General features: G+C 38.2%; 1 protein-coding gene across 8 annotated transcripts in view; it reads right to left on the bottom strand.

Annotated features, from left to right (window-relative positions):
- LOC122026220 (kinesin heavy chain-like) overlaps nt 1-13,130 on the bottom strand; it is a 98,083-nt gene that overhangs the window by 16,765 nt on the left and 68,188 nt on the right. For all 8 annotated transcript variants that reach the window (XM_042584885.1, XM_042584892.1, XM_042584920.1 and 5 more), the window contains 2 exons: nt 4,338-4,481; nt 3,208-3,294 (listed from right to left, as the gene is read on the bottom strand). In XM_042584885.1, the coding sequence (XP_042440819.1) occupies nt 3,208-3,294; nt 4,338-4,481 (231 nt within the window). The remainder of the gene's footprint in view (nt 1-3,207; nt 3,295-4,337; nt 4,482-13,130) is intronic.

The following is a 13,130-nucleotide window of genomic DNA, read 5'->3' as shown; positions in this document are numbered from 1 at the left end:
CACTTTTTTCCTTAAATTTGTGTTGATTATACATGGTACAACTCTATAAGTGATCTTGAAAAACTATGTTAGATCTATGTCAATTTTTTTCTTATATTTGTGTTGATTATATGTGTTACAACTCTATAAGTGATCTTGAAAGATTATGTTAGATCATGGAATAAAATGTAGAGATGTGTTAGTCGACACTAGTGGAATTTATCATTCCGCCCGCCGACTAACACTAACACAAGTTTAGAGTCACGAGGTTACGAAGGAATTTATCATTCCGCCCACCGACTATCGAGGTAATGGAGGTAATAGCGGCCTCGCAACAGCCTCTACAAGATCACGGAGGCCTGGCGTGGTCGTGGCCTCATGACAACATGCTGCTATTACTAGCCACTTTTTTTATTTCCATTTATTCTTTTTCTCCTATTTCTATTGTTTTTCTTTTTTTGCCAAGTAAATTTCAATTCCTTTTCCTCCATTAATTATTTTTCCACCTATTAATCTTTTCCCTCTATTGTCAAATTTTTTCTCTCCATTCATCCATAGATAAATAGATAGAAAAAACCTCTCAAATTTTTTGTTCTTTATCTGTCCATGAGAAAAAAAGAGACGGAAAAAAAAATTGAATGATTTATTTATTTCCCTTCATTTGTCGACGAGGTAAACATAGAAAAAAAAAACTCTTTAAGATGAAGAAAACATATTGTTATAATAATAAATAAATAAATATAATATAATTTCTAAGCTTATAAAATAAACTACTATTGATGTATTAAGTTATTTTATATATAAATTTGATTTAATTTTAAACTTATCAAAATAAATCCAAATTAAATTTAGTTTAGACCTACTTAAATCTTATCATGTTTGAGTGGTAGACTTCAATTAACCCTAAATTGAAATATACTCAAAAAGTATTAAACATTTCATGAGAAAATATCAAAACTTAAACTTAACATTCAATATCTCAAATATAACTCAATAATAAACATCTATAGCAATCAAATATTAATAAAAATATTTTTTAATTAATATATTTTAAAAAGGTATCAAAATTATATTGGCCCAACACAATATGGTACCGAAACCGTATTGTTTCGATTATAAACTGAAAACTTCAACACAGCTCGAAATTTTAAACCTTGTGTTAGATTTCTATTGTTCTTACTAAGGTTGGGATTGTTACCTCTACAAGAAGAGAAGAACCACAGGTGATGCTTTCCTAATTTTTCATCATAATAAAAAAAAATAAACTAGTAGGAAAGCGGAGTAGACCACTGGAGGGCAAACAATTATAAGTAGTTTTTTGTATTGATTTAAACATTGTGTTTGTTGATTAATTGCTTCAGTTTCTTCATTCTGGAGTTGAAAAAACATTTCAATTCATTTTTAGCACAAAGATCTTTCAAGTTCATGTTGATAATTCATCCCCTCTTGTGCCTTGATTTCATTCAACTCTATTTTCTCAAAAGGTTATAGTAACATTTCCCAATTCATGCACGTTTTCTTGGATTAGCAGTTGAAGTTCCATCAACTTAATACTTCAAACCCCAGATTTAAATGTCGTGTCATTTCAATCTGCAAACCTAAATATTTCCATTTGCTGTGATCAAAACTGGCACAAGCCTAGAATGGAACACCTAACTAAAGTAGAATGTCACCCAAGTTTTAAAGACAGCGAGAGATCAAAGACTTCTCAATTTCAGTTTGAACACTTGCGCCACCCAAGGTTTAAAATTTTGACTCGTGCTGAGATTTCGGTCCTGAACCAGAACGATACGGATTCGGTACTGTATCGTGCTATGCCAATATAGTTTTGATATTTTTTAAATATAAAATATATTAATTAAAAAATAAAATATTTAACATAAATATTTAAAAAATAAACAATATAAAAAATAATCTTTTAAAAAAGGAAAAGATATAAAAATAGATAAATAAATAAATAAATAATTTATTATAATTTTTAAATTAAAATAAATGAAATATAAATTAATTAGATAATTTTATTACGGTTTAATAAAATCTCTTTAGATTATCTCCATCATAGCTCAGAGTTGATTAAAATAATTAATCTAAGTTTAATTAAAAAAAAAATCCGAAATCCGACACCACTCGCAAGCTTGAGCGATTTCGGCGTTGTCGCAGGGTTGCGCGACCCTTCAGTCATGGCCACGGGGATCGCGTGACTACTCTAGCGCTACCACGATGGTCGTGTGACCCCTCTGCAGCGGCCGCAGGGTTGTGCGACACCTCCACGGCAGCAGCGAAAGGGTTATGCGACCCCTCCACTATGGCCACGGGGTCGCGCAACACGTCGCAACTGTTGCAGGTTTGGTGCCAGGTCGTGCCGGTGCCAGTCGCGGGGGCAACGAGATGTTTCGCCCGTTTTGACCGTCTCGGCACGGTACTTGAAACCATGGTGCCACCTCTTCATCATGCCATCCTCTCGTTGGGGCAATAATAAGCAATATTCCTCTCACATGGAAGCAATGGGAAAATTGAATCTTGTCTTCCCCTGATGTGGTAGTAACAAGTATATTCAAACCTGATATGACAAGATGTTTCAAAGACTGCAGCAGGTTGAAGGCATCTCAATCTTACCATGAACATGGACACCACTCAATTTGTCTTGTCGTGCAAATCAAAGGCCCGTCTTCCTCCTGCACAGCAGCAGTTAGATCAAAGTTGCCCTTTTGGCTGACCAATGCCAAAGTGTTTGGCACAATCTTGTTCCTGCCAGGCACCAATAGCCTAGCGCAAAATGATACTCTAAACCTTACTACAAATCGTTGTTAAAGTGAGAAATGTGGATAGCATAACCTTACTTGGCTATTGGCCAACAATGGTGTTTAGCTAGGGTATGCCATTTTAATTGATCTCTGCTTGCCATTAGAGTTCAAGGTTTTTGGATCAACCTCAATGATGAATAATTTTTCCAGTCTGTCAAAAAGCATCCCACTTTTTGTTGCCATTGTGATAGAATAGGTCACAAGCACGACCACTGCCCTTACTGTCAGTTTTTGTTTACATATGGAATGTTCAAGACGATTTTAGAGGTTAAAGTAGAACAAACCTTAGAGCCAGCTAAGCAAACAAATTATATAAACAAGAGATCATCAGCTCAGATTGACAGTTCGTTATTTCGTGTCACCATAAGATGGAACATAGCAGTATAATCATTATTGAACCAAGAACTTGCATATCAGTTATTACCTTGCTCGAAATCTCTGCACTTGTAGATACTTGATCCCTAACAAACGCACTGAGAGATTCATGCACTGGGATAGCACCTTCAAGGAGCTGCAACAATATTCTGTCAAGAAGAACTCAAATCTAACAATATGCAAGGCTAAACCTTATTCAGGCAAATTTCCTGTTTTATCCTAATAACTAGATAAGGTAGTTAGGATTTTTTATTTAGAAAACTCTATTTAAATTTTAGTTGTTTTAATTTTAAAAAGTTAGATTTATTTGGAAAATTCGTTAGTTTTTTGGGCTAACTAGGTCATATTTTATAAAGAACCAGTCATATGATGAGTCTATCAAAGGTTTCATATATAGATTATCTTTCAATGTCGGAACTTCAGTCTTTGACTAGAAAAATTCTGTTTCGGTATTATGTTAACGTTTGAAAGTATGACGGTGGTGAATTGAAGATGGAAGAAGCAAGAAGATGAAGAAAAAAAGAAGTTAAGACACTTAAAGATTTTGTATTCCACAGAATTGTACAGTTGACAGTTTTTGAGTTATTTTGTATGGACGCAAACTATAAAAGAATAGCAAAATTATCTCCTTGTGTTGCAGCACGCCAGCAGGTGTTGAATGCTGATAGAATGTTGGTCTAACAATATACTTGCCCACATGATTGACACGGCAGTATAAAAGACGTTCTCTATACCAAGTAATATTGAATTTCTGTAATTTTTGAAATGATATGTTTCAAGTCCGACATGATATGATGGGATAAGATTTCAAACCATGCAATTAATAGTTGATGGTAAATCGAGTTGTTCTTAGTGTTGCATCACTTAGAAAATTTACAGTGTTATAGAGGGAGTTTCTTATTTTATCAATTACAGAGAACACAAATCTCCATCCAGAGTTTTTGCCCTTTTACCTAAAAATTAAATTAGTTTATCAGCTTTGTAGGGTTTTCTAAGCCTGATTCAATTTGATCATCAATTGAGAAGAGTGATTGGTTAATGTATATAGACATCAAGGAAATAAACCATCCTGGAAAAACTCTATTTAAAAACTACATAGCTTGATTTTGTGAAGCAGTCCTTTTGTGAAGCAGTTCGTCATGAATTGATTTTGTGGTTATATTTGGGCATAAAAGTTACCTTGGTCATTTTCTCAGTCAAAGTTTCATGTGAAGTAGATTTCGCCTCAAGAAATTGAATCTTTTGTTCCAGTGCAGCAATATTTTGCCTCAACTGCTGGTTTTCTTCAAGCAATATGTATCTGGACCTTTCCAAGCCTTTTACCTGCCAAGCTTTGTTATTTAATAGTCAAATCAGAAGTGTAGTTTCTAAAAAGATCAAGAAACTCATGGTTTGCACAAAATGTCATCTGAGGAAAAATTTTGAAGATGAGTAAACTTGGCAGGTCATATAAGCATGGATGACTTGGGATTTTAAATAAATAGACAATGACAGCCATTCAAATCTGCATTTAAAAATGTTATAATATAATACTATATCATCATAGTTGCTCAAAGTCATCTTCCTTATAAAAAAAAATATATATATCCTTCTGCAAACTACTCAAAATGAACATAACCAAGAGAATGGTTCCATAAGTATATCAGAAGGTTATTTTAGATAGTTTGAGCAACAAAAATCTGATTAGCAAGTGCAGCCAACTCCTACATTGAATTCACTCAAAAACTATGGCCTTAGGTTTATGAATAGCATAAAACACTTCATTCATGTCTCAGTGTCACTCAGTTGTATTCTCTCAGCTCTTTGTTCATGGCCTTCGGTTTATGAAAACACCATGATACTGGCTAAAGACCTAACACCTCTTGTTCAGAAAATCATTTTTATCTATCAGGTCTATGATGCAGTTCGGAAGATAACACTCTTCTTTCCAAAAATGTTTCCACAATTGTAGTATAGTTTTTATCCCTTAAGGCATGGATACCATTTTGCACTTATTGATACTGGCTAAAGACCTAACACCTCTTGTTCAGAAAATCATTTTTATCTATCAGGTCTATGATGCAGTTCGGAAGATAACACTCTTCTTTCCAAAAATGTTTCCACAATTGTAGTATAGTTTTTATCCCTTAAGGCATGGATACCATTTTGCACTTATTTGCCTTTAAGACTGATATACCTGTGGGACCGATGCGGCCGGGTAGAAGGAAGGGGGGGGGGGGGGGGGGGTGAATAGCCCTGAAAAATCAAACACAACCCTTTCTCGTACGATTAAGCTAACACATAAAATGAATTAAGCAGATAAATAAAAGCATAAAAACGAGGCACCGAATTTGACTTGGTTACAACCGGGGAGGTTGTTAATCCAAGGATGAAGATCGCACTAAGAGCTCCTTCAGGCGGAGAAGCCTCGTTTACAGCAGTGTAAGCACAGAAAGACAGAAGCTAATCTAAACAGTGGAAGCACACAAGTGTTGTTTACAATTTCGGAACTGATTTGAAGCTTCTGGACCAAGGCTATATTTATAGCCTTGGTCGGGGCGCCTGGAAGGGTTCCGGGCGCCCTGGGGGGGATAAAATTTATCCCCCAACGTTCGGATCGAGATAATTCTCGATCTGGTCAAAGTTACTATTCCGGGCGCCCGGAAGGGTTCCGGGCGCCCCGGAGGGGTCTGGGCGCCCTGGGCCGGCGCCGGACTAAAAGTCAACATTGACTTTTTATCCGGACCGCTTCTGGTTCGGTCCCGCCTCGGTCCGGTTCTTCCGCTCCGGATCCGCTTGATTGGGTGATCTCGACATCCGGAATAGGGCTCACCCAACCCATCTTCCGGTCTTCTCGAGCGTGCTTCCTCCCGGCTTCTCGTCGAATTGCCACGTGTCCCTTCTCGCCCACCAACAGACTCATCCGCAGACTTGCCCCTCGATCGCACCCGTCGACCTTCGCTTAGCTGCGTCTCGCTCCCCGAGCAATCTTCCGCTCCGGCTTTACCTCGGAACCATCGCACGCACTTCCTTCTCGTCCGCCGGTATTCTCCGAGCCCGTCGCCCCTCTCCCGCGTCGTCCTTCTCGCTAGCTGCGTCTTCCGCTCGAGTACCTGTGCTCCTAAGCTCCTGCACACTTAGACATAAGGTTTAGAAAACAACAGAACCTAACTTAACTTGTTGATCACACCAAAACCAACCTTGGGGTTCCAACAATCTCCCCCTTTTTGGTGTGATCAACCCAAGTTCAGCTAGGGTTAACTAGACAAAAAATAAACTAACTAAATATACAATTTAGTGCACAAAGATAGAAAAAAATTGTTTTAGGCTACCTCCCCCTAGACTTATACTTATCTTTCTCCCCCTTTGATCACAAAAAACATGGGGTTCCAAAAAAAATCTAAGGGTTAAAGACTTAGAAAATTTTGAAAAGCTACCTTTAAAAAGAATTTCTAAGTCAAAAGATTCTAAGTTAGAAAAAGAATTTTGCAATCAATAAAACTTAATTAAATATTTTGAAAAATAGTTTTGAATCAATAAAAGCAGAAAAAAAACTCTAAGTATAATTTTAACTTAGGAAAAAATAATTTTTGAAAATTTTTCTAAACACTCTAAGTAAAAATTATTTTTGAAAATCGAATTTTTTTTTAAAAAAAATTAATTATTTAAAAAAATTTATGTCAAAATTTTGAAACATGTTTGAATAACTTTTTAAAGCATTAAATAATTTTAGTATTAATGCTTTATTAATTAAACATTTATTTCAATATTTGGATTCCAGGCAGTGGCGAGGCACTAGGCCTTCTTGGTTATTGGAGCAACAACCACTTTCTAGTCAAAGCCCATAAAGAAATTTTTGTTTAATTTTCTCACTTAAAGCGCTAACTTTGATTTTAAAATTTACACTAAGCAAGATTTAGGAACCCAATAAAGGTTCCATCCTACTGGATTAACTAAAAATTTCTTAGGGACATATTTTCTAGAGATATTTTTAATTTGTCCCTGGTGATATCTATAATACCAATTCAAATTATTGAACCTTCTAAAATTGGTTTTAGATGAGCAAGCAGAGTTTTTCAAGTTTTCTACTTGAATTTTTAAATTTTGAATTTCTAATTTTAATTTTTCATTTTCTAAATTTGATTTATCTAGCATTTCTAACAGACAAGATGTAGCTAATATTGCTTTTAAATCTTTATTTTCATTTTCTAATTTGCAGCAATCTTTTGTTAAAATTTTAATGAATTTAAACATTTTATCAGGAGGAAGAGATCGTACCTCACTTACCTTGTCGATCTCGTTGTCGGTTTCTCCCCCTGAACTGCTGCTCTCTTCGGACGTGGCTCCCCCTTCATCGATGCTTTCGATGCTCATTTCGGAAGAGCTTGACTCGCAGTCGTCGTCTTGATGACTCGCCATTAACGCGAGCCCGGAGAACTCCTCGACTTCCGATTCCGACGACGTATCGTCCCACGTCGCTTTTAGGGCCTTGCGCTTTTGGATAGGCTTCTTACCCTTGTCCTTCCCTTTGTTCTTCAGTTTAGGGCAATTGTCCTTGACGTGCCCTTCTTCATCGCAATGGTAGCAGTGGATGGTTCTTTTCTTTCTTCCCTGCGGATGGTTAGATTTCCTAGATTTACAAATATTTTTAAATCGACTTACCATCATTACCATTTCCTCGTCGTCGAGAGAAGATTCTTCGTCTCTCGAAGCTTTAAGAGCGACATTATTCTTGGGCTCCTTCGGACCTGCACATCTTGACTCATGCACTTCAAAAGTTGAAAAGAATTCGTCTAATGAAATTTTTTCTAGATCTTTTGAAATGTAAAAGGCATCTACTAGTGATGCCCATTTTGAGTTTCTAGGAAAGGAATTTAGGACATACCTTAGCGAATCTCGATTACTTACCTTTTCTCCGAGATTCGTAAGTCTAGTGATGAGTTCCTGAATCCTCGAGGGTAGATGTGCAATTGTTTCACCTTCTTCAAATCGGAGGTTTGTAAGCTGGTTACGAAGTAAATCCCGTCTTGCAAGTTTGGCTTCGGATGTTCCTTCGTGTAACTCCAGGAATTTCTCCCAAAGCTCCTTTGCCGAGTTGTAGGTACCGACTCGATTGACTTCTTGTGTTGGAAGTACACTTAGCAGATGGAATTCCGCTTTCTTGTTCGCCACGTGGTCACCGCTCCTTCTTCGACCATCGATTTCTTGCTTCCCTCCGGTACTCATAGCCAAATTCCATCATAGTAATAAATCATAACTGCTTCAAGAAATACCCATTCGATTTTTCCACCAGCTAAGTCCCTTCGAATTTTGGTGCGTGGATGTTGGATCCGCCATCTTGTTGCTTCGCTCGCTGGTTAGTCCTCCTGAAGCTCGGCTCTGATACCACTTGTAGGACCGATGCGGCCGGGAATAGCCCTGAAAAATCAAACACAACCCTTTCTCGTACGATTTTATAAAATGAATTAAGCAGATAAATAAAAGCATAAAAACGAGGCACCGAATTTGACTTGGTTACAACCGGGGAGGTTGTTAATCCAAGGATGAAGATCGCACTAAGAGCTCCTTCAGGCGGAGAAGCCTCGTTTACAGCAGTGTAAGCACAGAAAGACAGAAGCTAATCTAAACAGTGGAAGCACACAAGTGTTGTTTACAATTTCTGAACTGATTTGAAGCTTCTGGACCAAGGCTATATTTATAGCCTTGGTCGGGGCGCCTGGAAGGGTTTCGGGCGCCCTGGGGGGGATAAAATTTATCCCCCAACGTTCGGATCGAGATAATTCTCGATCTGGTCAAGATTACTGTTCCGGGCGCCCCGGTCAGTTCCGGGCGCCCCGGACCCCGAAAGTCAACACAGTTGACTTTTTTATCCGGGACCGCTTCTCTGGTTCAATCCCGCCTCGGTCCGGTTCTTCCGCTCCGGATCCGCTTGATTGGGTGATCTCTGACATCCGGAATAGGGCTCACCCGAACCCATCTTCCGGTCTTCTCGAGCGTGCTTCCCTCCGGCTTCTCGTCCCTCGGAATTGCCACGTGTCCCTTCTCGTCCACCAGCGTACTCATCCGCAGACTTCGTCCCTCGATCGCACCCCGTGCCGACCTTCGCGCTAGCTGCGTCTCTTGCTCCCCGAGCAATCTTCCGCTCCGGCTTTCGTACCTCGGAACCATCGCGCGCACTTCCTTCTCGTCCGCCGGTGTACTCTTCCGCAGCGCCTCGTCCCTCGGACGCACCGCGTGCCGTCCTTCTCGCTAGCTGCGTCTTCCGCTCGAGTACCTGTGCTCCTAAGCTCCTGCACACTTAGACACAAGGTTTAGAAAACAACAGAACCTAACTTAACTTGTTGATCACACCAAAACCAACCTTAGGGTTCCAACAATACCCTCATCTAACAAAGGGCAAACTTAAAAACTGGAGAAACCTTCAGAGGGTATATTGGTTTTGCATGTCCCTACCTCAACACATCATTGATGAAACCCTATGAGCCTTGTTATCATGAGCACAACTGCTATACTTCTATTAAACCCCATAATATTAGCATCTATGCAGGGTGTTTGTATGATATTAGCACAGTTGTATGCATAGAAAAGAATCTCCATTTGTCCAAAGCCTATCACTTGAAATAAGCACATCATTTTGTTAGACAAGACTGAAAATGCAGGTCTTGGCAATCAAAGTTATGCAAAATTGTATTCTTAACTTCTTGCCATGTGAAAACTCTACAACCACCAACGCATGCATCCAAACCAAACTTGCAAATAACTTTGACAAAGTTCCATCATGTCCCAGACACCTCAAATCTTCAAGATTAGCAAACCATTAATCTAACTTTGGTGTTTGGTTTTACAGTTTATACCTGATTTCCTTTTGCTGTTACTTTATGGTAGGTTACAAGAGAGGAAAAGAGGCCATTTGACAAGAAAAAACATTCCTTATTATTTTCAGCTTTTGGCCTTTTCATCATTCATCCAACACCTTGGCACCCATTTTTATGAAGAATATCCGTGTTTGAACATTCTTTTAATAGATATGTTGATTTAGTAAAATACCCCACTATTCATCAGCAATCTGGATAAGTAACATGTGTACTTTGAGATGATCCATAGTGAGAAGTGGAGTGAATCGATGTGCACAAAGCCTAACTAGTGTTCTAAATGACGGTCGAAGCGGCTGCCTAGACAGCCACTAGGCGAGAGGCAAGCATCAATCGCAATGTCTTTGCCTTAGGCGGTGCTTTAGGTGAAGGCGAGATGGTGGGTAGACGAGGCAGCGCGCAAGGCGCCCAAGGCAGCGCACGAGGCGCACGAAGTAGCAATGGGACGACAAAATTTTAAAAACCCTAGTCCCTTTCAAGTTTCAAAATATAAATAACTTCAACCACAACTCACCTCTTTTCCTTCCGCTTGGAACAACCACCGCCACGCTTGGAACCACCACTGCCATTGTCGCTGTCGCCGCCACTAGGTTAGATTTCATATATTTCTAGTCATCCAAGTCGTAGTCGTCTTGCCACCGTGACACGTTCGAATGCGTCGCCTAGTCCTGGTGATGAGTTCGAACGCGTCGCGCGAGCCCAGATGCATCACGAGAGCCAGGACGTGTCGCCCAAGCCCTGCGACAAGCTGGGACAACTCGGACGCTTCGTTCAAACCCAGTGATTGGCCCGGAAGTGCCACCGAGCCCGCAACAGGCCCGGACGCATCATGCAGTTCTTGCGACGAGTCTGAACTCATCGCTTGGTCCCTGCAACACGTCAAACTTGTCGCGCTGGCCGAAACGAGTGGGCCAAAATGTGAGCCAAAAACACGGGTAAGAGGCAGCATTGGATTTTTAACTTAGGTCCTAGATATGATTGTAATACTTTAAATGAGCTTAATTAAAGCCTAATAAAATTATCCTATTATATATATATATATATATATAAAATTATTTTTTAAAATATTTAGATTAAATTTTTTAATCATGGATGACTCAACATTGTAAATCATATTTTTAGTAAGTTTTTGTTCTAGTTTTGATCTTTTATTTAATTATTATAGATTAATGGTAGAAAATGAGAAAAAATCGAAGGTGGAATTGAAGCGAAAGTATAGTGATATTGTTTAGGATTATGTGGTGTTGTATTGCAAAGAAAAAAGAGATTGAATCACATGCAAATTGTATAAAAGGCTTATCTCATGAGAAGTTTATCAAATGAAACATCATATTGCGGGTATTGTAAGACAAATTGGAACATGTCTTAAAGCGTCTGATCAAGACAAAAAAAAAGAGTAAAGGCTTATCTTGAAAATAGCAAGAATAAGAAGCAAGGAAGAGTGGAAATAAAAAAAGAGAGGGCGGAAATAAATATAGATGTTAATGTAGAGGACGATGAGTGTCGAGTGGAGGGAAATTCTTCTAAAAAGAAGGCAAAGCATCTCAGGCCTATTGATAAATGGACATCCATAATCGATCCAACAAAGGCAAGACAACAAAGCATAAATGATGCATTAAAGTTAAAGTTAATAAACGAAGTGCATGAGTACCTTGTAAGATGGATTTATGAGACGGAATTTTTTTTTAATGCGATTGACAATCAAAGCTTTAGATAATTTGTAGAGGTGGGTCAATTCGGCCCGAGCTACAAACCTCCAAGTCAATATCTTCTAAGAGTCACTTTTGAAACAAGAAGTTGAGATGACCAAATTATCTCTAAAAAAGTGTGAAGAAAAGTGGATAAAAAATGAATGTTCAATTATGACCAATGCATGGAGGGATCTCAAGAGGAGAAGCATTATGTATTTATGTGTTAATTACAAACTAAACACTTCATTCCTTGGTTATATTGAAGAATCCATGAAGGCACACACCAAGGCTTACATCTTCAAGTTTGTAGAAAAATACATCAAATGATATTGGCTCTCAACATGTTGTTTAAGCGGACAATGCGATAAATAATATAGCGGTGGTGGAGTTGTTGAAGGCTACACAATCTCAAATTTTTTGGACCTCTTGTACGACTCATACAATCAACCTCATGCTTGAAGTAATTGGAAAGTTATCCAAGTTTAGTGGAATGCTCAAAAACCCACCTAACAATATTCATCTATGCATATCATAGAACTTTGGCTATCATGAAAAAAAATATACCAATAAGAGGGATATTGTGAGCCCCGGGTGGCTAGATTTTGACCTTAGAAAGTTTAAAGGCAAGAAAGATCAATTGAGACTTATGTTTATATCCGAGTGGAGCAAAACAAAATTAATGAGCAGTGTGAAGGGTAAAACGGCGGAGGCGACAGTAAGTATCTCTTTTTGGAATGGTGCTTTTTGTCTTTGAATGTTTTCACCTCTTTAGTGAAAGTTTTACGCCTTGTTGATGATGATAAAAAGCCCTCAATGGCTGCACTTAAACAAGTCAAGGAAGAGACAAGAAAGGCTTTCAAAAAAGAAGAAAATGTCACCCCTATTTTGAAGATTATTGATAAAAAATCTAAGGTAGACTTGATAGTCCTTTGCATTATACCGTTTACTTGTTGAATACGGTTTTTTACTTCAACGATCCAAGCATACAAATTGACATCAATGTTATGAATGAGATCTTGAATTGTGTTAAGGGAATTTTTCCCATCGACGAGGGCATACAATCCACCATTTCTAATGATGAATTGTTGAAGCATAAGAGTAATCCAGAAACATTGGAAGAAAAATAGCAGTCGCGGCATATGAGAATGTGTACTATGACTTTGATCTGTGTACATCTAGTTCCATTATTTCTATTCACTAACATACATATCTCTTTTATTTATTTTTTGATTTATCATTTTTTTGCCTCTTTACTTTTTTAAGTTGGATGGTGGTACAATTATGGTGGTGACACTCCAAACTTACAAAAAAAAAAATAGCAATGAGATTTCTCTCTTTGACAAGTAGTTCATCGGGGTGTCAAAAGAAATTAGAGTCTATTTGAAAGGTTAACTAGCAATTCATAAATTATGTTTTCCATCCTTTCTTTT

Source organism: Zingiber officinale, chromosome 1A, assembly GCF_018446385.1.
Source record: "Zingiber officinale cultivar Zhangliang chromosome 1A, Zo_v1.1, whole genome shotgun sequence".
Lineage (NCBI taxonomy): Eukaryota > Viridiplantae > Streptophyta > Magnoliopsida > Zingiberales > Zingiberaceae > Zingiber > Zingiber officinale.
This window is presented reverse-complemented; position numbering and strand designations above follow the sequence as displayed.